The sequence below is a fragment of the Ambystoma mexicanum genome, chromosome 2q (genome assembly GCF_040938575.1).
Source record: "Ambystoma mexicanum isolate Mex_15411 chromosome 2q, UKY_AmexF1_1, whole genome shotgun sequence".
Taxonomy (NCBI): domain Eukaryota; kingdom Metazoa; phylum Chordata; class Amphibia; order Caudata; family Ambystomatidae; genus Ambystoma; species Ambystoma mexicanum.
Window position 1 is genome coordinate 231,702,595 of NC_090924.1, and position 27,262 is coordinate 231,729,856.

At 45.1% G+C, this 27,262-nt stretch overlaps 1 protein-coding gene across 2 annotated transcripts in view; it reads left to right on the plus strand.

Moving 5' to 3' along the window:
* Positions 1–27,262, plus strand: part of IL21R (interleukin 21 receptor) — a 325,610-nt gene that overhangs the window by 188,887 nt on the left and 109,461 nt on the right. For both annotated transcript variants that reach the window (XM_069647188.1, XM_069647189.1), the window contains exons 5-6: positions 3,811–3,962; positions 9,114–9,291. In XM_069647188.1, the coding sequence (XP_069503289.1) occupies positions 3,811–3,962; positions 9,114–9,291 (330 nt within the window). The remainder of the gene's footprint in view (positions 1–3,810; positions 3,963–9,113; positions 9,292–27,262) is intronic.

The window sequence follows — 27,262 nt, forward strand, 5'->3', positions numbered from 1 at the left end:
ACACCGCAGCATTTGAACTTTTCTGTGAACCAGGAACCTACAAAATAAAAGGGGAAAACTTAGAAAGAGAGATCTCTCCAACGTAGGGACTGCCCAGAATCTGAAGAACTATATATATTTTATCACCAAAGAAACTACCCAAGATGACTCTAAAAAGAGGCAAGGACATTATCCTGACAAGAATCTTTCGAACACCGCAGCCTCTCAAGTTAAAAGTTTCAAACCAACATGCCCCTGTAGAGTACAGTGAGGAGAGCTCCACAAAACATAAGCACAGGTGAGGAGGGAAGGATTTATCAAAGGCACACTGCAATACAGTTTTTTCTTTTGCCTCCAATAGAAATTACAGTAGTTCCATTGTTATTATTGTTGTTTTCGCAGAATAAGAGCCGAGATAACAGATCCTCTAGCAGAGAAGGCCTTACGCTCCCGCGGAGTCCCAGGTCAGCGTTACAGTGGTGTCCAAAGCTGACGGCCGCCAGAAGGAGAGACACCCAGGGCCCAACATCGAAGATATGCTGGTGCGACTCAACCAGGCCACCCGGTTCTCCAAACTGGACCTCAACCAGGGGTATCGCCAGTTGGTCATTGACCCAGCATCAAGACCAATCACCACATTTAGGACACACGAGGGACTGTTCCGCTGCAAGTGGCTCAACTTTGGGATATCGTCAGCAGCAGAGATATTTCAGGAACCTATTCAAAGACTGATCTCCCCATTCCGAACGTGCTAAACTATATCGACAATATCCTAGTATTTGGGTTCACACAGGAACAACATGATGCAGTGCTGAAAGCAGTGTGCAACATCCTTCAGAGAGCAGGCCTCACCCTCAATGGACCCAAATCTGCCATCAACAAACAAAGCCTGCGTTTCTTTGGTCGCATATTTTCTGATCACGGAATCATAGCCGACCCTGATAAGGTAAGCGCCATCATGACGATGTTGCTGAACTGCGCTCATTCCTCGTAATGGCAGGATACTGCACCAGCTACCTGCCGCATTATGCCACCCTCACAAATGCCCTCAGAAAACCTCTCAAAAAAGATGCCCCTTTCGAGTGGAATGGGCACTTCCAAGAGGCGTTCCGTACCATCATAGAGGAACTGGCCAACAACCGCTGGCTACCATACTTTAACCTGGAGTGGGAAACAGAACTTACTGTTGATGCCAGCCCGGTGGGCCTGGGAGCCATACTTGCACAAATTGACCCAAACAGCTGCGCCACAACTCAGATGGTGGCATATGCCAGCCGGGCGTTGTCGACAATCGAACAAGCCTACTCCCATGCCGAGAGAGAGAACCTGGCAACCGTCTGGCGTGTGAGAAATTCCATCACTTCATCATCGGCCGCAAATTTGTCCTCGTCAGAGAGAATCAGGCCTTGCTCTCCCTGTTTGGCAACCCCAAAACCAAAATGCCCCTGTGCATAAAACGGTGGCGCATCAGGCTGTAAGAGTATGACTACTGTATTGTCCACAAACCGGAAAGGGACGCCAATCCAGCCAACTACCTGTCCCGACACCCAAAAGGAAACGCAGATGAAGAAATGGGTAAAGAGGCTGAAGCCTACATAGCATACTTATCGCTTAATGCCCTCCCTCCTGCCATCACGAATGGATTGTTCACAGAAAGGGGCAGAGCGGACCCCACGATCCAAGCAGCGATAAGCCTCACAAACACCAACAAATGCCGGCACCTTTACAGGGAACCATTTGTGAACGGGGAGGTGGACAAAAGAGATCTCCAAAGGCTGGCGAAAGTCCAAAACGAGCTCGCCACGACCAACCAAGGGACACTACTGCGGGGCAACCGTCTAGTGGCTCCCAAGAGCCTGAAGAAAGAGCTAGTGGTCATAGCACACGAGAGCCACCGGGGGGTTGCGACCACAAAAAAGATACTGAGGAACCAAGTATGTTCCCATACATAGACACCATCGTAGAGGACACGTTATTGCACTGCATAGCTTGCCAAAAGACAGCAGCAAACAGCGCCCCATGTCCACTCCAGACAGTACCGCTACCAGAGGGACTGTGGCAAAGAGTGGCAAAGAGTGGTTTTCTATGGCCCTATTGAGGAAGGGGACACCTCATGGTGATAATGAACGAATACTCACGCTTCCCACTCATAAAGCATGTGCCGTCCACTGCATTTTACCACGTAGTGGAAGTGATTCACAAACTATTTAGCAAGTGGGGTTCCCCAACACTGTGAAAACCAACAACGGTCTGCCTTTTCAGGGCCAAGACTTCCACAGGTTTGCTACTCACCCAGGCTTTTGCCACCAAAGAATCATTCCATTGTGGCTGCAAGCCAACGGCATGGTGGAACGGTTTATGGCCACCATTAAAAGGACACGCCAGAAAGCAACCGTGGACCAAATGTCTCTGCCTCAAGCCATCAGTCAGATGCTAAGAAGCTATTGAAACACACCCCACGAAACCAGTGGATGGACACACATGGAATTGATGATAAAGTTGCAAGCCGAGGACTTGGCTTCCACAGCTAGAAGATTACACACCAGAAGAAAATGCAGAGACCAGAGAAAGAGAGGCTGAAAAGAAAAGGAAGGCAAAGGAGTGGACAGATCGGAAAAGGAGAGCAAAGGAACAGCAGCTCCCAATCGGCAAAGTCGTACTCGTCAGGCCAAAGCAACAAAAGAAAACCGACCAGCGATATGCCCTGGAACCACTCCTGGTGACCGAAGTGAAAGGACCAATGGTCACCGTGGTAGGAGAAGGAGAAGAAATAACCTGCAATGCCTTGTTCTTCCGCAAACTACACCAAAAAGACCCTGAGGAAGCCGAGGGGGCAACAATAGAAGAGGAACCTAGAGCGGAAGAGATAGACGATCCAACGGTCAGATAACAAGAGGGAGAGACCAGGGAACCCCACACCGCCCACAGAGAATCACACAGAGACCTACACGCCTCATCGAGCAAATGTAGACTGCGAACCTCCTTGACAAGCAAGGGGGGGGGGTGTTGCAGCAGGAAAGGAACAGGAGCCCTTCAAGAGGGAGGAACTAAGCCACGTGAGGGAGGGTGGGAGGAGGGAGGAAGGGGAGGGGTGATGGCGAGCACAGGGTAGTTGTAAGAAGGAGAATAAAGGAGAGGGACGCAATCCACAAGGTGTCCTGTGTATCATGTACGCGGCGTACGCGGCTGGGCCTCAACATTGGATATTGTTAACGGTGTCGGGTAATTGGGATTTGAATGTGTCTATTAACATTATTGATGATGCCATGCTTGTTGGTACAAAGGTTAAAGTGTAAGCTGCAGGCTTCGTGCCTCGGTGCCAATTTTAAAATGTTAAAAGTATTTAATCAGCCAGCAGAGACTAACAGCTCACCTAATAATAGCCACCTGCTGACTGGCCCTTTAGATTGCTTGTTTTGTGTGCTGGACCCAATCGTCATGGAGCCAACACAAAGCTATGTGCAATAAGCAGAGCGATGACCGTCTGTCAGATTGGAAGCATTTCTCATTCAGAATTCTTTGCTATTTGTAGGAAGTCTTTTCATGTCTAATTCTTTGTCACGTGGGAAAAAGAAAGAATGCGTCGAAAATATAATATACAATAAACCTTGAAGAGCGACAGTGAAAGTTTACTGTCAAATGCAACTCTTGCATTGCAGTCACGGATTACATAGGAACAGTAGCAGATCTTTGCCACTAGAACCCCATTCTGATCACCTGTGCGAAACAAGATCTTTCTAACAGTTGTATCCTTTGCATGGAGTAACACTACGAAATAAGTGGGGGAACTAAGCAGCAGCAGAGAATAAATTAACTCTTTTCTCCCCACAGTTATGCCATATCCTCCTGTGAACCTGAGCGTGGCCACGTCAGACGGGTACAACTTCTCATGGAATACCCTCTATGAATGCCAGCAATATTTCATGGTGTGCGATGAACTGGAGTATGAGCTGAGCTATAAGAAGAAAGACGACCCTTGGCAGGTAAGAAGGAAGGCATGGTGCGAACGCATGAGCTCAAGCTGGTGCTCACCAGACCAGTTCCGCCTTAAAGGGGAACTCCTTTAGTTGTTTATTTATTTATTTGAACATTTATATAGCGCACAAAACCCAGAGGTATCTAGGCTCTTAATCTTACGAGATTGGTTATAGGCATGAATTTCAGCTTAATCAATGAATGGTTACAAAGGCAGGGTACAGTGGGAAGTGAAGGTTACCATCTTTCTTACATTCTTATCATACAATATACAGTATCAAACAAAATCATGCATTATTGGTACGGTTTGCACTATTTAAACAATTTACATACATTGCACAGATAAACAGGCCATATTTGTTTGCAAGACTAACAGGCATCTTGTTCGAACAACAGAGTTTTAAGACTTTTACGGAAAGACCATAGAGATGTGTCAGTTCTTAGAGATGATGGCAAGGTGTTCCAGAGTTTGGCAGTGATTACTGGGAGTTACTGGGAGCTTGGCAGCGAGTACTCCTGCCATCAAAAAACAATCTGTCCCATTTTTTCAACATCCTTCTATTTCTCATTTCAAAACATATTTTTAGTCAAATTTGTACTGCTTTGTTAATACCACTAGGACCCAAGCACAGTTATTAGTTAAAACATGTACTACATTACAAAATCTTTCAGTATGTGTTTGATGTGAAAGGCAGGGACATATAAACATACTGATTCCCAAATGAGGTTTTATTCACATCAATATTAACAAGAGAGCCAGGAAATGGAGATAGAAAATTAGGCCTGACAGCTCCAGCTGTTTATCTTCTGAACCCCCTACTCAATATTTTTGGGATATGATTTAAAGGGCCTTGTGATATTCCAAACCATAATAAAAGATTTTGCATAGCATTTTTATGCAGAAGCAAGTTTATGTCAGAGGAAGCGGTCGCACTCTTGAGTCTCCACTCGTGTACTGGTTGTATGATTCATTATATAGATTCACTACTCCTACCTGATTGGTTTTCTGATATGCCGATGATCACCATTAATGCATACACTGCAAATCACATGGCCTTATAAATTAAGAGAATATGTTGGTGTCCACTCAAACAGATCCTGAGCACCACTGCCGGATCCTGAGCACCACTGCCGGATAATGTTATATTTAATATTGCAATGTATGACTTTAGTGGTAGTCTCAACACTGGGAGTTTGAGCATCGAGAATGCTACAACTCCAAATACATTTGACATCATAGAGCCTTTGATGTAATGGACAGCGGAAACATAGAAGGATGCCACAACACTTTATTTTGTTTAGCACTTTATTTCGGATCATGTCCAGTGGTCAATTAAAATAGTTGCCTGAAGCTACACGCTCGGAAAGGAGAACGCGTTTTAACAGCAAATGTCCAGTTGTGCTTCTCCTGAGTCCCTTTCGTGCCAGTGGTGGTTGCCAGGCCTCCAGGCTCTGACATCAGAGTTGTAGTTTGTAGATCAGCGGTGAAGTTACATCACCTTTCCAGCTCCAATACTACGAGTTCTCTAGATTTCCAAACCCAACTGGCTGACTCTTCACATGAGTTTTTCTCTAGTTGCCTCTGGGTGCAAGGATCCTTCCTCAGTTAAGTCCTCCAAGTCTTCATCCTCAAACTATCTGGGAGGTTGCGCAACTTCTCAACAGCCCTGTGTTGTGGGCTTGTTCTGAATTATGTTTGCCGATGATGCACTACTCATTTCCCTAACACCCAGTGGTCTCGCAAGACCAGTAGGGCAGATTAAGTTCTGCGATGAGAAGGGTTTGAATTCAACCCAAATAATACTCAATGTATGGGCTGCAAGGATGAGGACATATACCAGCTTAAGGATCCAATAGGAGGCATCCCAACTGAAGGAGTCACGGCTTTTAATTATCCGTGATTTAGATTGTCTAACAATGGTAAATGGAGAAAATATATCAACAAGGCTAATGTAACTTGTCAAGAAGATGCGCAGCTATTCTGAATTTCACTAAAACGTTTGGGAATAATATGTTTAATCCTGCTTTGAAATTTTTCAGATCCCAGGCTTTGGGGGCCGCAGCATAAGGTGCTGAATTATGGGGACATGGGAGACTCTCTAGCCTAAACACCACAGAAAATATTTTCTTTAAAACTACTCATAATGCACCTAACCTGCTTGTGCATTTCAAGATTAGGTTTGACTGCTATAAGTGAAGCAATTGCTCTGAAACCACTACTACAATGGCTGAAGCTATGGTCTAACCAAGAGTTGGGAAGTTATCGAGAGGCCCTTATGGACTTGATGAGCTGGGTAGCTCGCTCATATCAGGTCAACATTGCATCTGCTGAACATGGACCTTCTTGGGCTTGATCCAAGGTCAATTCAGGAAAATAGCAATTCAGGAAAATAGCAATGCCATAATCAAGGAAACTTTGAGAGAGCGGGCACATGCCAACAAGGTTGTGGGCTGCTTGTCCTTAACTGCTGGTTGGTGCTATGTGACAAATAAAACAACGTGGAACTGCGAGATCTAGCTGATGGATATAAAATTACTATATGCGCACTCCCTTTTTATGAGATTGATAGTGAACATACTTATTGAGATTTTGCTCATCCTTCCAATGTTCGTGGGTCTGCGGACTCTGTGTCCCATGATCCGTGGTAGTCACTTTTGGGGACATGATCATGTGTGAGCTCAGAGGTTTTCTACCTTTGGTAACACCCAGTTCCACAAGGGACACAATTGGACGTGCAGCCCTGTGCTTGCCTGCAAGACTCAAATATTGGTGGACTGGGTTGGAGTTGTTTTGGGGGCTCTGAATGAAGTCCTGTGGACCTGGTTGGTAGGAGGGATTCTCCAGTATCCGCGGCACTCATGAAAGAGTCCTAATGGTGCCACAATAACTGTTTACTGCCAAGCAGCTCAGACAGCGGGAGAGGTACCCAGTCCCCAAGGTCACTTTCCCGATCATCCACCGAGCCAGACAGAAGACTTAATCACAAGAAATTGGATCTTGTTTGGCCGGAAGAGTTTTTGCCTATACCTTTAATGAAATGCTGATTAATTATTTTGAAGCTCTTTGACGCAACAGCCTCTCTAAGAGTTATAGATGGGATATTTCAGTTTTTTTAAAGAAACCACCCAGCAGAAAAACTTCATCACTCTCTCGATCTTCCCATTTGAACAATTTGTAGTTGATTGCACTATCAATGGAAACACTTCACTCATATTTCTGATGGTTTATAAATTCCCTTCTGGAAATCGGATCTCCTCTCGAAGTAAGTCCAGCCAGACCATTTTAGCATAATGCGAAAGAAAATGCATCCTTTACTTTGCCTCAAAGCAGCTCTAGCGGATACACAGATTGCTCGTCCTCTCCTCCTCAGATGCCACTTTCCTCTTTAAGGGATCGCCAGCCGCTCACAAAATGGATGACGTACCTAGCAGAAAAGAAATGCTGGCAAAAGTTTTCAAAATTAAATTGTTATGAAAGTTTTTCTTTTACTGGAAAATAGGCAGAAGGCAAAACATTAACAGTTATGAACAACATATGAGTCTTATCAAAACGATATGCCGCATCAGTGTCATCGCCACTATTTTCTAACATTACCAGTCTGTTTATAGCTTTGACAAGAAAATATTGTCTCCAGTTCCAGATGACTGTGGCGGACATGCACTGCATTATGAGTAAAAACAGTGGCACTTGCCAGCAGATTGTGGGATGTGTTCAGACCTTCCACACATGGAAGACCGCGTAAATTTGTCTACCTCAATTTGGCAAAAATATAGGCTTTCCCAATCTCGCAAAAAAATGGATTCATCTGGCACATATTCTGTGGGACGACTCACCTGGTGTCCTGGTTCTGAAAGAATTACTTTTGAGCTCCAAAGTATCAACAGTGAGTGTGCTATCGTGAACCCCTCCCCCGCCACCAAATATCAGCAATTATTCTAGGCATTGTTATTGTAGGACTAGGGTAATGCACTTGCCTGTAGCTTTGCCGTGGAGCCAAAATGTAGAGAATAATTCCTCCAGATCAGAATCACTGCACCAAAATTCTGGTGAAACTGACTAAACGTTACCAAATCCCTCCCGCTGTTCAAACCGTACGTTGAATGTTAATCAAAAAGAAAACTCAGCATAGTTCAGAAGTCAGATTGGATATGGGTGTTTCAACAAGGACATTGACTCACTGTACGGCCAAAATGAAAGCGATGATCGATAAACTCAAGATCACTAACGGTACCCAAATACAACACCACAGGGCTTGCTATAAGATCATTGCTCCCTCAGAGACTTTAGTGAAAGGATCAAAACCGAGCATTAACCAAGCAGCGTCATCTTTTCTGGTTTTCATAAAATGTGGATTCGGAAAGAAGGCCAACATTACCAGCCAAGTTACCACAATCAAGGCATGTAAGGTAGCACATGCAACATATGAAATAAGAGTCCAACTACACACTTATGCCACCCATGGACCATTTTCTGCAACTAAAACACAGACAAGACGCACAAGAAAAGGGTTGGCATGGAGAAAACTGGGAGTCAGGAGGGATAAGAACACCTGGGTGGGCGTGTCTGGTCCAACCACATAGAAGTTGGCCATGTGCAGGCCAGTAGTCTTACTGTTGTGACTACCTCATTTGTTAACTGTTGACCTGTAGGCCTTTAGCGATGTTTGTTTTAATACATATATTACAGAATTATGAAAGGAGGCACCCTGTTAGGCGTGACCCACGGAAACGGCTTCCATTTTGTTTGCCTCCTCTAGAGACGCTATGGACTTTTGTAGGATGATTTCGATGCTCTCGTTTGACACAGGTACTTGGGGATAGAAATGGGGTTATAAACCAATGTTCTTCGTGTATTATATAAATGCATCTTTGTAAGGTTTTTCGCAGATATTTGATGTAATCACATCCGTTTCAGAGGGAAGTGTCGTGGAAATCAGTAGCAGAAAGTATGCATAGAGTCTGCATATAGAGAGAGGGGTGAAGGAGGAGAGCAAGAGAAGGCGAATGAGATAGAGAGAGCGAGAAAGAAAGAGAGATGGGGAGGTGGGACTGGGACTGAAAGCTTGCAGTTTGTTTTCTTCTAAATGATCTTGCAGATTTCAACAACCAGATGCCATTGCCACAATTTACCCTTTTCCTCCTTCATTGTGTTTTCACAGAGTCAAAGGAGTGTGGGTACCAGAATGGATAGAAAACATGTGATCCTGCTTCTGTCTGCATTCCAGACCGACACAGAATATGTGTCCAGGGTTCGGGCCAAGCCGAGGGCCACTTCCGAATACAAAGGCTCCTGGAGCGAGTGGAGCCCACTTCTTACATGGAAAACAGAACCGGATGGTATTGTATGGCAAAACGCTTGCTCAAAAGACCAATGGTCGAATTCTATAAAGTGTTCAATACTCTTAAAAGGAGTTATTCTAAAGCCTGTGCAAAGTTGTGCCTCTACGGTAACCCAAAGGCTTGGCTGAGACTGCCTGTTCCCAATGCAGATACATGAACTGTGGGTTGACCACTTTCCACATGTACAAACAGAGGGCCTGATTCAGAGGTGCATGTTGTCATGGAAAAGTGTGTGTCTGAGTTGAAGACATGTATTCTGAAGTAATAAGGGAGTGGCAGCAATAAACGAAGTACGCAACTCCTGCAAAGCCGTGATTTACGGCATGGAAACAGCCTTGCCAACCACGTCACATGTAAGAGGCTGGTAAGGACTATATTCAGAGGCCAGAACACCCTTCCTACATCAGCCAAAAGTGGTGTTTATTAACTGTACCCTAGGAGGTGCCGTTAAACAACACAGCACACTGGGCCTCATTATGAATGTGGCGGTAAGGCATCAATAGCGCCGGTAGTGCTACCGGTGCTGTTGTTACCATAACGCCACATTCCGAGTTCTGCTCGCGGGTGACGCTCTGCACGCCTGGTCAGACCAGGCGTGCAAAGCGGCATCCGTGAGCAGAACTCGTGATTGCACTGGCACCGTTATAAATGGTGCCAGTGCAACTATTCTCCCCACCACCATTCTGCCCTATGGGGCAGAATGGGGATCGGGAGCCCGGCCATACCGGCACCCGCGAATGGCCAATTACGGCCAATTCAACTCGTAATGGGCCGGTAATGGCCCATTCACGGGAGCCGGTGCCGGTAGAGAGTTTGGCGGTAATGGCACGGCTACCGCCAAACTCGTAATGAGGCCCACTGTTTCTCATTTTAAACATGGCATTTCTCAAACTGCAGTACCACTTTTCTAGTTTAATAAACGTTTATGAAAACTTTCTTAAATTAGAAAAGTGTCGGTCTTTTGGGAAATGCTCGCAATGCCACTGTGAAAGGGGCCCCTAGTGGACCCTGACGTCTATGGAAACAAGGCGGGTCACCACACACGATAGAGACGCCAGACACGAGGTTGTATTCCCAAAGCTAGGGTTTTATTGCAAAGCAAAAGTCTCAGTTGGCCAACTCGGTCTCACGCCCCGCGACGTGTATCTCTAGACCTCGAGGGACGCAAGAGAGTGAATTACGTACATCAGTTACACATATACAAAATGCATATCAAACAATCAGCTATGACATGTTTAACACCCCTCTTTATTGGGTTTCTTTGAACTTGGTGTGATGATGGACATCTCCGACCACTATGACACCTTCAAACATCTATTCTAGTAACAATTTGCAATTTGTGAGTGCGTAGGCATCTTTCGGTTATTGAATAGAACATGGCGCTTCTGTTCTTGGAAGCGAACTGCATACGGGGGGAGTTGCATTCCGGACCTTGCTATCTATCAGGTGCTATTCGCGTCCTGGGAGCCGACATGCTCTTAGCGGGCTCAGCAAAGGGGGGCGGTTAGAAAAGCATAATTCAAGCCTTTAGCAGTATTATTCTAACATATTCTACCATATAACGAGACTGGCTGGCAGCTGTGAAATGATTAAATGCCCTGCAGCTCTGCTTCAAGGCTACATTGAGGAGGGAGCCGGGCATTCTTCCTGGCGCTGCCTATGTTTGTGTTTCAGCAAACTCTTGTTATCCTCTCGGCCCTGCGGCCTTGTCCTTTTCACATACAGACAACAATGTTCCACAGTCGAGCAGTGTAAGCAGAAAATATACTGCGAAGCAATAGGAACAGAAAGCAATGAGCAATGGTTAGAAAACAAAATGGCGATTCTTGTTACATCAAAATGGCCGTTCATTGGCAAACTCGAAAACCTATATTCTGTCGTATCGTGCATGAGACGGTTGGCCCACGGCCACCAAAATGCGTTTGCGGTCTCAAATTAGAGGTATCCGTATTTCTAGACTGACAAACCCTCCTTTGGCCATATGCCAAACGTCTCATCTATTTATTGAAACCTCCTCTAGTGATGATGAATCAGAAGTACTTATGTCTGAATCTCGCATGCTATCGTGGACATCATTGTCTTCATCAATATCTATTGCCATCAACTCTTTCACTACTCTCATCTCATTTGGGTCTGGGCTAGTTCGATCATGAGGTTGTTTTTTCTTTGTTATCATATGCATGCATCCTTCCGTACATCCCTCCGTTACCTCTGCACAAACTATGGGTAAACAATGTATACAACAACAGCACGTTAGGAATATTCCGAACACCACTACTAATATTGAGATTAACTTCCATCCCCAAGATCGTAGTATTCCCCAAAACCAAGATCCTATTCTCCAGCTCCCTTCTTTCGAAAGTAGTTCAGAGCTTAGAACGTGCATTTTCTTTATTGCTTCAAAGATCGTGGGGGAATAGTCATCGACATTAACGCAACATGCTGATCCCACTATTTTGCAAATTCCCCCACGATCAACTAGGATTACATCGAGAGCCATTCTATTTTGCAGCGTCATTAACCTGATTCCTCTTTCTTCCAATGTCATGTTAAATAATATATCTGTTGTTGTGTTTATTGTATTCTTTAGGATTTTGGACAGTTGCCTTATATTATAGGAGTTCACTATCTGTCCTAAAAATGGAATTAATGATTTTGCTACATCAGTTGCTATTAAAACACCTTTGTCAGTCCTCTTGACTCTAGTTCTGGATAATCTGGCCATGGCTGCTGTTTCTAAGAGGAATACTCCTGGGAACAGTAGCCCTAGGTAACATGTACCTCCCCAGTTTCTGGGCAACCAAGGGTATGCTTTCTCTCCACATATAAAATAAACTGGATCACCTACGTATACTGGTTCTATTTCCCATTTTAGTACCACTGTATTCATACAACCAGTATATGTTCTGATTGAAAAAGAGCCTTTCTTTTTTAGACAAAAAGGGGCAGTTCTTGGGCTATAATTCACCGTGTAAGATGGGGGAATTGCATCTTTGTTCCCTTCTGTTCTTACACGAAACGTCATTACAGATGTTTTTTCTGGCGGGGACAATCTATCTCGTCTATTTTGTCGTGTTATCTTCCGTGTACTTTTCCTCGTGGGCTCTGGGGCTACTAATTGTGCTTTATGGAAAATGGAACAACCCACAGGCTTCATTATTATCTCCTCAAACTCATTCATGTTGGTTCTGTCTAATTGACCCGTATTACTCTTATTCCACTTCCCATAGAACATTGCACCTAAAGATGCACTACATGCAGAACTTAATGGTAATGGCTGCACATACCACCCTATTCCTTTCCCGGCATGCTGTGGTAAATGGGCACATACACAGCAGTTTGTTTTCTTTAGGATTGCATGTGTCATGTTCTTTATCAGAAGTAAGGTGTTATTTCTAAAAATGTCCTGTGTTTTTCTTCCATTGGGGGTAGGGTATAAGTGATCACCTGAACCAGGCTTTCAGTAGTGGATATATTAATTATTGGTAAAAACATTTCTAATGGGTGTATTGTTTCTACCCACCATAATATTAGGGCTGTCGATATTGGTGCTACCACGCTCATAAAGCACATTATTATCGTTAGTGTCAATACAATTTGTTTTACCATGCGTTTTTCTTAAACTTATAGTCTTTATAACTGACTCATTCTTAGCGGTTGTAGTGCAGGAGGAGGCTGGAACCGGTCCCGGCATGTTTCTAGTCGTCCTTCTTCTTCCTTATCACAGTTCATTGTGGATATTTCTCTTTGTCGCGCTTGCTCTGATAGGTTCAATGGAATTCTCACAATTCAGTTTTGCCTGTCCTTTTTTAGCCTGGATTCGATTATTTGTTTTTAGGCAAGATCACTTGTCCCTTCTTATACTGCTCAGAGGACCTTTGATCAGTTATCGCCTCAGTATTATGTGCGCCCAGCTTGTCCGCTCTGGTTCCGGACACATGTACTGTTAATCAATTATCTCACTTGCCATAGTACCATGTGCGCCCAGCTTGTCCGTTCTGGTTCAGGACACATGTACTTTTTATGATCGCACCGAGGAGCCGCAAGTCTTGAATTGTCCGACTTGCACAATTCTCACGCTTCTCTCCTCTACACCCCTGGTTCCTTCTCCGTCCATGAGCTGAACCAGAAGTTGACATAAACACCAAAAAAAAAGACTGCGGATCACTTTGTCTTCCGAGGCCACAGGTTGTATCGCCTTGCTCCTGGTATCGTATGATCCGTGAACAGTGCCGGTGCACTTTCAGATTCAGGCTTGAAGTCAGCCTGTGGTGCCACTGCAGGTGCTGGTGTGCGCCGCGCCAATGATGCGAATCCGTGTTTTGGCGTGCTGGCAAGTGCTGGTAGGCGCCAAAGGGGTACACGATTTGGTTTTGCTGGTATCTGCAAGGCAGATTTCACGTCGGTCAGCAGTGATGTCGATTCTGCTGGGCAACGTTGGGGCACTCTTTGCCCTTCCCCCTTTTTGGCAATCGTCTCAGGCTTTGTTTCCAGTTTCACTTCACGTTTTGGCAGATCAGGTGGCTGCTCACTGGCAACAGTTTCTTTCGTTTCTGGGACCGCTGTCTCTTTCCGGTCAGCAGTGTCAGGCACGAATTTCAGTGCAGTTGGAATCTTTTTGGCATGGGTGGCATGGATCCACGACTTCCTTCCATCCACCCGTATTGCCGTCTGCGTCGCCAAAAGTACTTGATGGGGCCTGCGCCACTTGGGTGCTACTGATGACTTTCTTTCAAAGTTTTTTAGCAGCATCCAGTTTCCTGGCTCCAGCGCGTGCCCCGGACTAGTATACCGTACGGGTAATGCCTCCTGCACCTGCTGATGAATCAAACGTAATTTCTGCATTAAAAGGCCACAATAAGTACTAAGCACAGGATGTTCTATCTCACTAAGTCGTTTTGGCTGAGGTGCGCACCAAACATTTGCCGGCATCCCCATCACGATCTCGTACGGGGAGAGCCCAGTTTTAGCCTGTACAGACGTACGCATGCATAGTAGTGCTATTCGTAATGCATCCACCCAACTCAACTTGCTTCCCGCACAAATCTTGCTAATCTTTGATTTAAGAATCCCGTTGTGCCTCTCCACAAGACCGGCAGAACTCGGATGCCTTGAACTATGGAATCTCTTATCGATCTGAAGACCTGCACATATCTGTAACACCACTGCAACCACAAAATGTGGTCCATTATCGGACCATAGGACATGGGGCAAGCCAAATCTGGAAAAATACTCCTTCAACATTACTTTTGCCGTAGTCATTGCTGTTCAATCTTTTAAAGGATATGCCTCCACCCACTTACTGAATGCACAGATTACCACCAAGACGTATTTTAAGTTTTGGCACCTCTCCATCTCTATGAAATCAAAATGAACTGCCTCAAACGGCATGGAGGGCGGGCCAAAACTGCCTGTTGGTGTCACTGTTCCCTTTCCTACATTGTGTTGTAAACACGTGATACAATTCTGCACCAACCTCTCTGCATTCTTTTTTATGTTTACATTCTGCCATACTGTAGAAAGGTGCTGTATCATTTTCTTGGCACAGATGTGCGTAGGGCTGTGGGCCATTGTGACCATTGCAGTGACATATGAATTTGGCAACATCCAGTTTCTAGTTCCCTTGTCCACCCAACAACCCTCAAAATCCAACTCAGCAGATCCCTCTGCCCATCCCTGTATTTCATCGGCCGTAGCCTCGGCCTGCATTTCTTTGACAGTCGCAACTCCATCTTCTATCATACAGGGTACTTCCTCTGTCTGAACCGTCATCATCTTGGTATTCAAATCAGTGGCAGTTTGTTTCACAATCCTGTCTGCAAACGCATTTCCCTCTCCTATTTTGCATGTTACTTTTTTATGTGCCTCGCATTTCACTATTGCTAGGCGCTTTGGAAACGTGAGTGCAGACAGCAATCGTACAATCAAAGGGCCATGTTGAATTCTGGCACCATGTGATGTCAGAAACCCTCTCTCAGCCCAGAGTCGACCAAAGTTATGAACCACTCCAAACGCGTACTGACTATCAGTATATATATTCACATTCAAATTTTCAGAAATCTCGCAGGCTCTGGTTACTGCTATTATTTCTGCGGCTTGTGCTGAATTATAGGGGATTCTTTTACTTTCTACAACACTCTCTAGGGTAGTGATACCGTATGCGGCAGTTGTCGTGCCATCTGGTAATTTAAAACATGAGCCGTCACAAAATAACTCTCCATCCGGCTCTTTCTGTGGAATATCACTTAAATCAACTCTCCCCTTGGTTTCTTCCTCAGTGACCATTAAGAAATCGTGGGGGGGTGATTCATTCTTCCCAATTTCTTTTATGGTTAGTGGCATTAATTCTGCAGGATTCTAAGCACTACACCTCGTAATTTGGATTTGGGGCGGGATCAAGATAATCTCATATTTTGTCAATCTAGCAGAGGTGAGGTGTTGCGTCTGTGTCCTATTTAATAGAACGTCTATGGCATGTGGCACCATCAAAATTAAAGTGTGCCCCAATACCATCCCTTCCGTTTGTTTCACTGACGCAGCAGCCGCCGCGACAGATCGCAAACATCGTGGTAGTGCGTGCGCTACAGGGTCCAGCGCAGAAGAAAAATAGCTGCACGGCCTATTTCTTCCACCTTGTTCCTGTGTCAAAACCGCCAATGCACATCCTTCACTTTCACACACAAATAGTATAAAAATGTTCTTATAGTTCGGCGTACCCAAAACTGGAGCCGAGCATAATGCAGTTTTCAATCCATCAAATGCTCTCTGACATTCCTCATCCCACTGCAAAGGCATAACCGCATCTTTTCTAGTCAAATTCACTAATGGTTTCACAATTAACGCAAAATTACCAATCCATTGTCGGCAATATGAAGCCATGCCTATTATGGCTCTGACTCCTTTTTGTGTCTTTGGAATAGGCATACAAGAAATACTTTCTATGTGTTCTGGCGTTAGTCTTCTCCCTCCTTTCGAAAGTAGGTAACCCAAATAAGCTACCTCCTTTCGATTATACTGAAATTTCTTCAAACTAGCTTTATGGCCATGTGCCGCTAGGTGTGACAGTAGTAATACAGTGCTTTCTTTACAAATCTCCTCTGTGTCTGCAGCTAGCAATAAATCGTCTATGTATTGCAAAAGTACACAACCCACAGGTAATTCCAGCATGTCAAGCTGTTCTTTTAATGCTCTACTGTAAATACTTGGACTTTCCGTATAACCTTGCGGAATCCGCGTAAATGTAAATGATCGTCCTCCTAATGTGAACGCGAACAAATACCTACTGTCCTTGTCCACTGGAATACTAAAGTATGCATTTTTCAAATCTATTACACTAAAATATTCTGCTGAAACAGGTATCATTGTCAATATTGTAGGGACGTCTGGCACTAGAGGAAATTGCGGATCTACTACCTTATTCAATGCGCGTAGATCAATTATGAAACGGTATGGTACCTCATTACCTCCTTTTTTATAAACCGGAAGAATCGGGCTGTTACATGTACTGCCTGTGATTTCCTCTATTACCCCTAATTTCACCAAATCGGTAACAATACTCTTCAATCCTTTTTCACCTTCAACCGAAATTTTGTATTGGGGTATTCGCGGTAGGGTAACACCTTCTTTTAAAATAATCTTTACTGGCTCTATCTTTAAACATCCCACATCGTTGTCATGCATTGCCCATATACAGGTTGGTACTTTACTTAGTTCCCCTGGTAACGCTTCGGACATGAATTCTGACACAGGGGCATTGTGTGGCCATATCGTTAGAAACACTCCGTCTGCCGTACAATGTATAACAGAACCTAGTTTTTTCAACAAATTTAATCCCAACAAATTTTCTCCACAGTTTTCTGTTAGAAGGAAAGGACAATGTTCGGTAAATGGTCCTATGGTAACTGGGACTGGTTTGGACACTGGGTTTATGACTGGTGTACCTGCGAACCCTACAGAAATATTCTTTTGCCCTGACAGTGGTATATTCGGAACCAAGTGATGCTCTATTGAACACTTCTGTGCTCCTGTATCTACAAGAAAGCGGTGCTCCTCATTCCCGACTCTCATTTCTACGTAGGGTCCTCTCTGATTCACGGGAATAGACACTGGTTCCGACCCCTGTCCTGGGCTGTCCTATTGGGGAAATAACACATCGTCCGATGTGTAATCATTACTATTACTGTAATACGTGTTTGGCTGTGTATCGAAAACATTTCCATTCTTCCCTCTATTTCCCCCACTCTGATTTCCATATTGTTGATTTTGCTGTCCCTGACTCTGGTTTAGGGCATTTTGGTTTTGGACTTGGTTTTGATTACCACCGTTATTATGATGCTGCTGCATACTATTCCTATTTGGTCCATTTGCTCCTGGGTGTCCTGTATGCTATCTCCTCTGACCAGACCCATTTCTATTCTGTAGATGCGGGCATTGCGCTCGCCAATGTCCTTCCTCTTGACAATATGCACACTGATTCGGCCCCACTGTTCCCCCATGCATATTCAAACTACTCCTTCCTTGTGCGTTCCCTCGCCCTCTATTATGTCCTACTACTTGCTGCATTAATACTCGTGTCTTTAGATTTACCCTATCCCTCTCTTCTTTTTCTTTTCCTGCAGTCACTCTGCGCTCATAATATTGGGCCATATGCAGTACTTCGCCCAACGTTTTTGCTTGCCATGCACTCTCTGATGTCATTATTAGATCCTGAATTGGAAGTTTTAACCCCCTCACATATTTGTCAACAAATAACCTCTTTCCTGCTTCTGAACCCACATCCTGCCCGCTGAAGTCTGTGAATACTTCTTCAAATCTATTAAAATAATCTGTAGCCAACTCATCTTTGCCTTGTACACATGCAGTCAATTTGTCCCATTGGATTCTTTTCTCTGGGACAATTGTTTTTAACTTCTGTACTATACGTGCTGCTGTATGTACATATTGGGCGGTGTAATAGGCTGGTGTTACCTGCGCCGCTACATTGCCCACTGCGGGAACCTCCACTTTGGGTAAAAAGGTAGGTGGGACCTCTCTCATAGGAAATGCCCCACTTACCGTCCTCCCCCTTCTCTTAGATGTAACAATATTCCCAGATCCAATGATAGGGATGTTTCTCCTGTCCCTCGCTCTAATGCTCTTCTATATACTGCCATTATTTCAGGCGGTCTGGCCTTATTGTTTTTTATATCTTTATCTAATAAATTTTCAACCATCGATTGTAGCGCTTTTCTTTTCATAGGCATGGAATATTCATCAAATATCTCATGTATCTCCATTGTGGGAATACTAGGATCTGACATCCATCTAAACGCTTCTCGCATACATACTTTTAACTTGTCGCCCCTTTGTAGTGATGACATCGAATGTTGTTGCTGTATATATGGCCCTACAGTTTCCTTTCTATTTCTCCCGATATCTTTACTCCTGTACCCGGGTGCAGTAAACATTTCGGCATAGTCATTATCTAATTCATCTTTAAGCTCAAAAAGTCTATACACATGTTCTCTCAATTCTTCATCCCTCTCCCTACAGCGTGCTAATGCATTCAAATCTAACAATCGCTGCGGTGGTAATTTTCCAATTAGCTGTTTCCATCTCTCCAGCAAATATTCCCCCATGCATTCCAACACTACCTGTCTTTCGTTGCTTCTACGAAAGTCATATATCGAAGCCAATGTTGCCGCCCCATCATTCCCGTCTATATACATCTCTGCCTGTTGCTGCAATTCCACCTTCCTTTCCTTGCTGATTGCGCTGCGGGTTACCCTCGTGCACTCCCTTTGGTCAGTCCTGCCTCTTGCCCCCGTGGTTTCAACTTCAACCCCGGGAGGAACAGACGGTACCGAGTCTGTGTCTAAGGCGGGAGGTGCGGATGGGACAATGGGAACAGCGAGTGTCTGTTGTGGGCCTGGTTGGCTAGTAGGAAGTGTTACGTGCGCGGTCTGTGGCTGTGGCAGGGCTTGAGCTACCGGAGAGGGAGCTTGGGCTACGGGCGGGGTCTGGGCAATAGCTACTGACGTATCTGGTCTTACTTCTGATCTTGGGCCTTGTTTCGTATGGGTCAATATATTTTCTATCAATTCATCTGTCATGTGTAATTCTCGTTGTGGGTATATCTTTTCTATATTCAACTGGTCACGCCTGCCTGCCCTTCTTAGACTCTCAGTCCACTCCTCCTCTTCTTTTTCTTCTGCTACCTCACCTTTTGATTTATGCCTGCGCGCATGCTTTGCTCTGCTTTTAAATTGGAGCGTTGCTTCCTTTCTCCAATCTTTAATAGTTTCAAATGCTGCAGGACGCGCTTTCTTTCTTATCAACACCCTTTCCAAGTTATCTATCCTCGCCATCTCAAAACTACCATTAATCGGCCACTGATGGTCTTGTTGCTTTCTGGTTTGCCTATGCCAAGTCTCAAAGAATATTATCGCACCCACTCCATACTTCACATACATCTCATACGCCGGTGTTCTCCCAGGTGGTACAATTTGGCCATTTTCCAAAGATTGTCTACCACAGCGGAAAAACCCCGCTAAGGTGGACAATACCCCAGGCATGTTTCAAACTTCCCCCTGGTTAATCAACCTTACCTAAGGCGTTTGATTTTGCAAAGTCAACTCTCAACCAATATCAGGATACTTTGAATCGGGGAATGACTCACCTGATAAATCAAGTCGTCTGTATACTGACGCACCAAAGGACGTCGTGTCTGCGTTTCTTGGCTTCCGCCTCGTTTTGGGACCCTCGCCTCCTTGTTCTCTAGCCAGGCACGTCGATCAGGGATCAGATATGTGCAGATCTGCAAAGGAGTCTCTCATCACTTTTACAGGGCCCCCCGAACACCTCTTGATCCCGGCTTGATCGTCCCGTCCTCGCCGTTCTCTGCCTTTCTCAATTACAACGTTACGCGAAGGAACAAGTGGGGGAGGGTCCCTATTCGGGCGCCATCTTGAAAGGGGCCCCTAGGGGACCCTGACATCTATGGAAACAAGGCGGGTCACCACACACGATAGAAACGCCAGACACAAGGTTGTATTCCCAAAGCTAGGGTTTTATTGCAAAGCAAAAGTCTCAGTTGGCCAACTCGGTCTCACGCCCCGCGACGTGTATCTCTAGACCTCGAGGGACGCAAGAGAGTGAATTACGTACATCAGTTACATATATACAAAATGCATATCAAATAATCGGCTATGACATGTTTAACACCCCTCTTTATTGGGTTTCTTTGAACTTGGTGTGATGATGGACATCTCCGACCACTATGACACCTTCAAACATCTATTCTAGTAACAATTTGCAATTTGTGAGTGCGTAGGCATCTTTCGTTTGTTGAATAGAACACGGCGCTTCTGTTGTTGGAAGCGAACTACATACGTGGGGGAGTTGCATTCCGGACCTTGCTATCAGGTGCTATTCGCGTCCTGGGAGCCGACGTGCTCTTAGCGGGCTCAGCAAAGGGGGGCCGTTAGAAAAGCATAATTCAAGCCTTTAGCGGTATTATTCTAACATATTCTACCATATAACGAGACTGGCTGGCAGCTGTGAAATGATTAAATGCCCTGCAGCTCTGCTTCAAGGCTACATTAAGGAGGGAGCCGGGCATTCTTCCTGGCGCTGCCTACGTTTGTGTTTCAGCGAACTCTTGTTATCCTCTCGGCCCTGCGGCCTTGTCCTTTTCACATACAGACAACAATGTTCCACAGTCGAGCAGTGTAAGCGGAAAATATACTGCGAAGCAATAGGAACAGAAAGCAATGAGCAATGGTTAGAAAACAAAATGGCGAGTCTTGTTACATCAAAATGGCCTTTCATTGGCAAACTCGAAAACCTTTATTCTGTCGTATCGTGCATGAGACGGTTGGTCCACGGCCACCAAAATGCCTTTGCAGTCTCAAATTAGAGGTATCCGTATTTCTAGACTGACAACTGGAGCACATGTTTCCCACACAATGTGTGATCTTAGCAGCCTTTGGTGCTGGAAAGCACCACATCTCCTCTCCAATATTTCCACCCACCTCAGAATGATGGTGCTGGAAGCTGAAGGGGAAAATGTCGGCTTTCCACACTATAATAACATGAGCACTGAATCAGGCCCAGAGACTGTTCTGGAAAAGCAAAGGAGAAATGGCAGGTGTGCGCCCCGCCGGGGACACCAAGTGCCTGTACCTTCTCCACATGCAGAAAAAGAAATGCAGTGAGAATGACAGAAAGCGCGTATGAGGCCCAGTCTACATTTTCCAAACAGCCTATTCCGAAATGCGCAGAGACACGTTTGACCAATGCGTTTCTACTTGTGTTAGTCATGTTTACCTCACTGATGGATTTAAACCACTGGGCTACTTCGATCTACTGTCAACGACTTGGGCCCTGATTTACAAAAGTGTTTTACAATGGCGCAATCCATTTGAGAAACGCTTTGTAAATCAGGCCCTTAGTCACCACTCTTCAACCTAAGTTTGGATATAGGTTTAGAGACCGTTGCATAAAAGAGGTGATTTTTTTGTTCTTAAAATAGACTCTAATTCGTAGTTGCCAAGCAACCCATCCACGTGTTTCAGACTGTCTAGCATCTTGTATTCCCTGATCAGGATTTATAGCCTTATACTCTGATTGGATGATTGAAAGCCTAAGTCCCAGAATGCAAGGTGCCCTTGGCTGGAAAGCCCGGCCAGTCACGAGGTGTCCCACATTACATGGGGCACTTGACACTGGAGCGTGGGGTGAAATAAATATGAAAACGTTTTTTTTTTTTATGTCAGGGTACGTTCAGTTGCACTTTTGCACAGCAGTATAACAGTATGCCAACTGACACACGTGGCCTGATCTCTTAGATTGAGCGAGTATGTCTGTTACGTTATTACAATGTTTCAGCCTCCACACACCAAGGCACCAGAGTGCAGTGAACAAAGCCAGTGATGCTCCCAAACATTATAAAATAGTCTGATCCCAAAGCCAGGTTTTTAAGACAAGCATGGCTGGCAACGTGCTGACAAAACAACACAAAGCAGCACAGGATCGATCCCCGGGTCCGCGCTTAGAAACTTCTAGGTATTGACGTGCGTTATAAATATGCAACTAAGACAACAGCAGCAGCAAATTCAGTAACAGCGCCTCGATGCCCCCGGACTGTGTGAGTGCTTTAAAAATGCAAATAAATAAATAGTGCATTTTAATCTTCCTCATCCTTTGCCATTTCCCCTCCTCTTCTGCCCTTTTCTGTTGTCTGGTTACCCCAGGCGGGCACAACACACTGCTCTCTGATCGAGTATCGGCACTGCTAGGGCGCTCAGGTGGCGACTGCTGCAGCATAGAAACCTCTTAACATAACAAACCATAACACAGGCACAGTGTTGGGCAACCATACAGTTGCAGTATTCAGTGGTCATTTATTGGGTGAGGCAGGTCTGATCTCATAAGCAGGGGTTTAGTAAAAAGTATGAATTAAATGCTCTAAGTTCAGTGTACATTTCCCCAACACTTGTAGCACGGCCAAGGAGCAAAGTACTTTATGGAGCTCATTTTTGTTATAAAGTAGCATAAAATCCATGTGTAAAATGCATGCATAAACATTGGGCCTCATCACAAGTCCGGCGGTAACCGTGCCGGTAAAACCGTCAGGTTGCTGCCGGACTTGCGAATTTTATCAATGCCTGACTTCCCGGTAACACTGCACTATTCTTCCCCCGGCGGACGGAAAGTCAGGCGCCGGTAATTCTGTAAGTCCTCATTCCCTTGGAGTCCTACAGGGGACCACGGAAGCACTGGCATCGTGTAGAACGGTGCCGGTGCTTCCGTGAAACTCTGCGGGCGAGTGCCTTTCCACCCACGAGGTCTGACCCTGGCGGGCGGGATGGCAACCACCCGCAGAGTTGTAGTGTGCCGGTCCGGAAACAATGGTGCCGGTAGGCTTAACGGCACCGTTGTTTCTGGACCAGCACACTCATAATGAGGCCCATTTTATGCATGACTTTTATGTTACTCCATATTTTAATGCATTTGTATGATGGCTAAGGGACACAGAAAGAAATATCAGTTCCTGCCTCCCCATCTTTTCCACCATACAAATGTACAAGCATATACGCCAGCATGCTATGTTCATGTTGGCGTGAGTGTTGTGGATATTACCTTCCGTACACCCTTGTCTCGTCACAGACCTTATGTTATGTTCTCCAATATTTACACAGTCCCCATCATCACCGTTACGGCTCCTGGCCTTGTCTGAAATGGGGCGTATTGTGACCCTGCCAGGGTGCCGCCAGACCTTAGTCTGTGGAAAGTAACAGGAGGTTTGGGGCAGGAGGTGATGAGAAAGAGAAACTAGACAATAGAATGACCAGAAACAAAGAAAAACAATTGGGATGAATGGGAGGGCATATGGTTGTCGAAGTAAGGATGCGCGTTTCTGAAATGTGATAAGAAATTGGTACGTTTAGAGCAGAGTTTTATTATCATGGAAATATCTAGAACCACTACCCACCCTACCTGAGACTGGGTGATCTGCTCCTCACTGTTTCCTCCCTTGGTTGCGTGTAGATCCCTTGCTGCCAATTTCCCACCCTCCCGTTAGCTACGCGCTCCCTTTTTCTCTGCTGCCCTCACTGTGTCCTTCAGCCTATGATTGCAAAGTGCTCTGTTGCTTCCCAAAGCTCGGTCCACGTTTAATAAATACCCTAATAATAATAATAATAATAATAATAATAATAATAATAATAGAACCGACAAAGCATGGTACTAGATGTAGTTAGATGGTGAATGGTTGTGTGATGGACCTCAGAGGTGCTGAAGCTGACCCTTAGGGTGAATTAAATTAATGAATAGAAACGCAGCTGCTTGCCTACTTCCCTACTTCTCCCAAGTAAACCAGGGACATGGAACCCAGATGTGCTAGCGGAAACAACATCCAAGCAGTCCTTCAAGAAGTACCCACATGATGGATGTGAGGACCTCGTATCCGAGAGAGAGCCAGTCAATGACAGCTCCACTGTTGTACGAATGAATGCAGATCTACGCATGCATACTGGTATAATGCATTCATAGGTGTGCCATGAGCATGGCCCAGGATCTGCTTCTGTTTGAGGGGCAGGGGGTGGTTACGGGTCTGCAGAGGGATGGTAGCAGACAAAACCCTCTTAGGATGACGAAGAGATATCAATTCCACCAGGGCCACTCACAAATGAGAAGATAGACCACCTACTTTTTCGAGCTTAGTGCCTATTATTTGTATTAAAATTATTAATATTATTATTGTTATTGTATTTATTGTGCACAGGCCTAGCTTAGTAAGCAACGGGGCATTAACAAGTCATAGGGGTAATGCTCATTGTAGAGTGGTGTTGTGCTCGATGAACGATCCCCCTGAGGAGCCGCAGCCCAAGGCTAGTCACCAATCCGCTGTTTCTCCAGTAACAATTATGATGTATCATGCCCTTCAATGATCCTTATTGCCAGTTGAAGATGTGGTGCCATGGACTGGCCATCCAAAGACATCAGGTATCAAGTCAGTGTTTACACATGAATGTGGGCAAGGACAAACCAGAAGTACATGACCGTGCCATTTTCGGATTCTGAATTAATAGTATTAATAAGAAAATATGGAACTAAGCAATGTATGTGAGACATTACCCATATTTGGAGGAATGTCATTCCTCCATATAACTAGAAGCAGTGACCCAGTCAACATAAACAGAGAGAGATGCCACCATGGCAAAAGGAGCAGGTGAACCTGCAGAAGGCAGTGGCAGTGGCGTGCATGTATATAGCCCGACTGTACAGTTAGCATAAATACAGTAATGGAAGGTACTTTTCTTGACACGTCAATGTTGCCCAGAAAGACTGTGCCTTCAAAAACCGAATGTGAAAGAGAGACACAAAACACTGCAAGGGGAAGAATGACCCCCTGATGGGCCATGAATACTGTGCCAGTACTCGAGGGCAGTAACATATTATACGAGACAGAAAACCTCGTGTATGTAACATGCCACACTGAGCTTGAGAACGGTGCACCACTTTTGAATGGAACCAATGAAAGTACCTTGCCTATGAGTCATGCTAAACAGATACCATGCTTGTGGTAACTACAGAAGCCATCTCTAAAAACCGTGAACTATTGACTACAGGATGCAACAGCCATGGCCGTGAGAGTGCCCGGAATGTTGTCTGTAAGGCTGACTGAGGGCCAAGCAGCCATTTATTATCCATACAGGAGAAACAACATTCTACTACCAATAATCCGGCACAATTGTTATGGCGAGTCCACCTTCGGATCCGTCCAATATTTGATCCTAGATGAACCGATTATACAGGATGCAAGGTGCACATATGCCTCATAAACCCATTCATCCATAAGAACTGACCTAGAGTCGTGAATTTGTGAGGATCAATGTATGTTGTATACCTCTGCAGAGGTCTGTCAAAAGAGAAGACTTTAGGAAGGGAACCCTGTTCTCAAAGGGAACATGATATGATATGGCATTTGTAGCGCGCCTATACACAAGTGTTTAATGTAACTGACCAACAGAGAAACAGTGGAGGAGACTGGAGGAGGACAAGGGCCAGGGAATACACATTTTACACAACAAGTAACATTGCAATGTTACTATATGCATCTCTAAAAAAGGATCACCTAGCTGCATTCTTATTACAGGATCAGTAGCCTGGTCATGCATAACAAATACCTTTCCAAGGTCACTGCCCCTGATCCAATAGCGCCCAAAACCTCTGGCAGGTCCCTTCCATCTGGAACATTATGGTTAACCCTGAACTGAGGAATAAAAAAACATGTACATCAAAAATATTCATTGGCTCTGAGCCGACTCCATTTTGTATCCCCTACAGGGGAAAAAGATCTTGTTTGCATACAAGAGAACAGCCTCCTTAGATCTGATCACCCATCTCTGGCGGAAGAGGAATTGTGCTGCGTACTCCGACTTAATGTGCCAGGTGTATATCTGCAGAATAACTACCCAGTGCAGATCGTACTGATCAGCACTAATGCACAATGTTCCCCCATATTCGGGGCCTGTTTTGTCCCGACATGGGCATCTCTTGCAGCTCAACTTCATGGAGGTTCGATTGCTTTGTGATTTGTGTAAAGCACAGTAATCTGAGGAAGGAATTCCATGCCCTACTCACCGGCCTATGGGATCTCCCTGCAGCAAATTAAATGAGACTTCATAAACAAGGTACATTTGTAACTTCCTATGAAGGCTCAGTAACCACTGAGGGGACAACAGCTGCCGAAGAGCGGTAAAGAGGGGTTGGCTTATCATCATTGTTTAATAGAGAAACCTATGTCTGCAAACCCTTGATATTGCATACAACGGACCTGTGCAATTATCTGTATTTATGAAGGATTTATGAAGGAGAGACCTCTGTATTGATGTGTTGGCATTGCCCCAACTCAACTCACACACTTAACTTTTTGGTTGTCTCCACGACCATCAATCTGAATTCGAGCATCCAGGGGCACAGAAACTGCTCTTCTGAACACCTGTGAAGAATTGCTTGCATCTCTGGATTCCAACATCCCAGTTGTCCTTATCCTTCTAGATCTCTCCTCTGCCTTTGACACAGTCAACCATTCCATCCTCATACAAAGGTTCCACGATACATTTGGTATCTCGCAATGGGCACTGGACTGGCTGACCTCTTTACTCACTAACTGCTCTTCCCAAGTCATCCTGGGCCCCTTCTCCTCACCTACTTCCCTCTCCACCTCAGGGCTCTATACTCCCCTTGCCCCGGCCCTTTAACATCTACCTTGCTGTCCTTGCACACCTCATCTCCTCTTTCTCCTCCAATTTACAGTGCTATACAGATGACACACAGCTCTTTTTCAAACTCCCTGCTCACCCTCTTGCACCCTCCATTATCTCATATTGCCTCTCTGCCATCCAGTTCTGGTGCGCCTCCAATGAGTTCCGTCTCAACGCCTGTAAAACCGAGATCCTTCCCACCAGGACCCCGGCTCCCT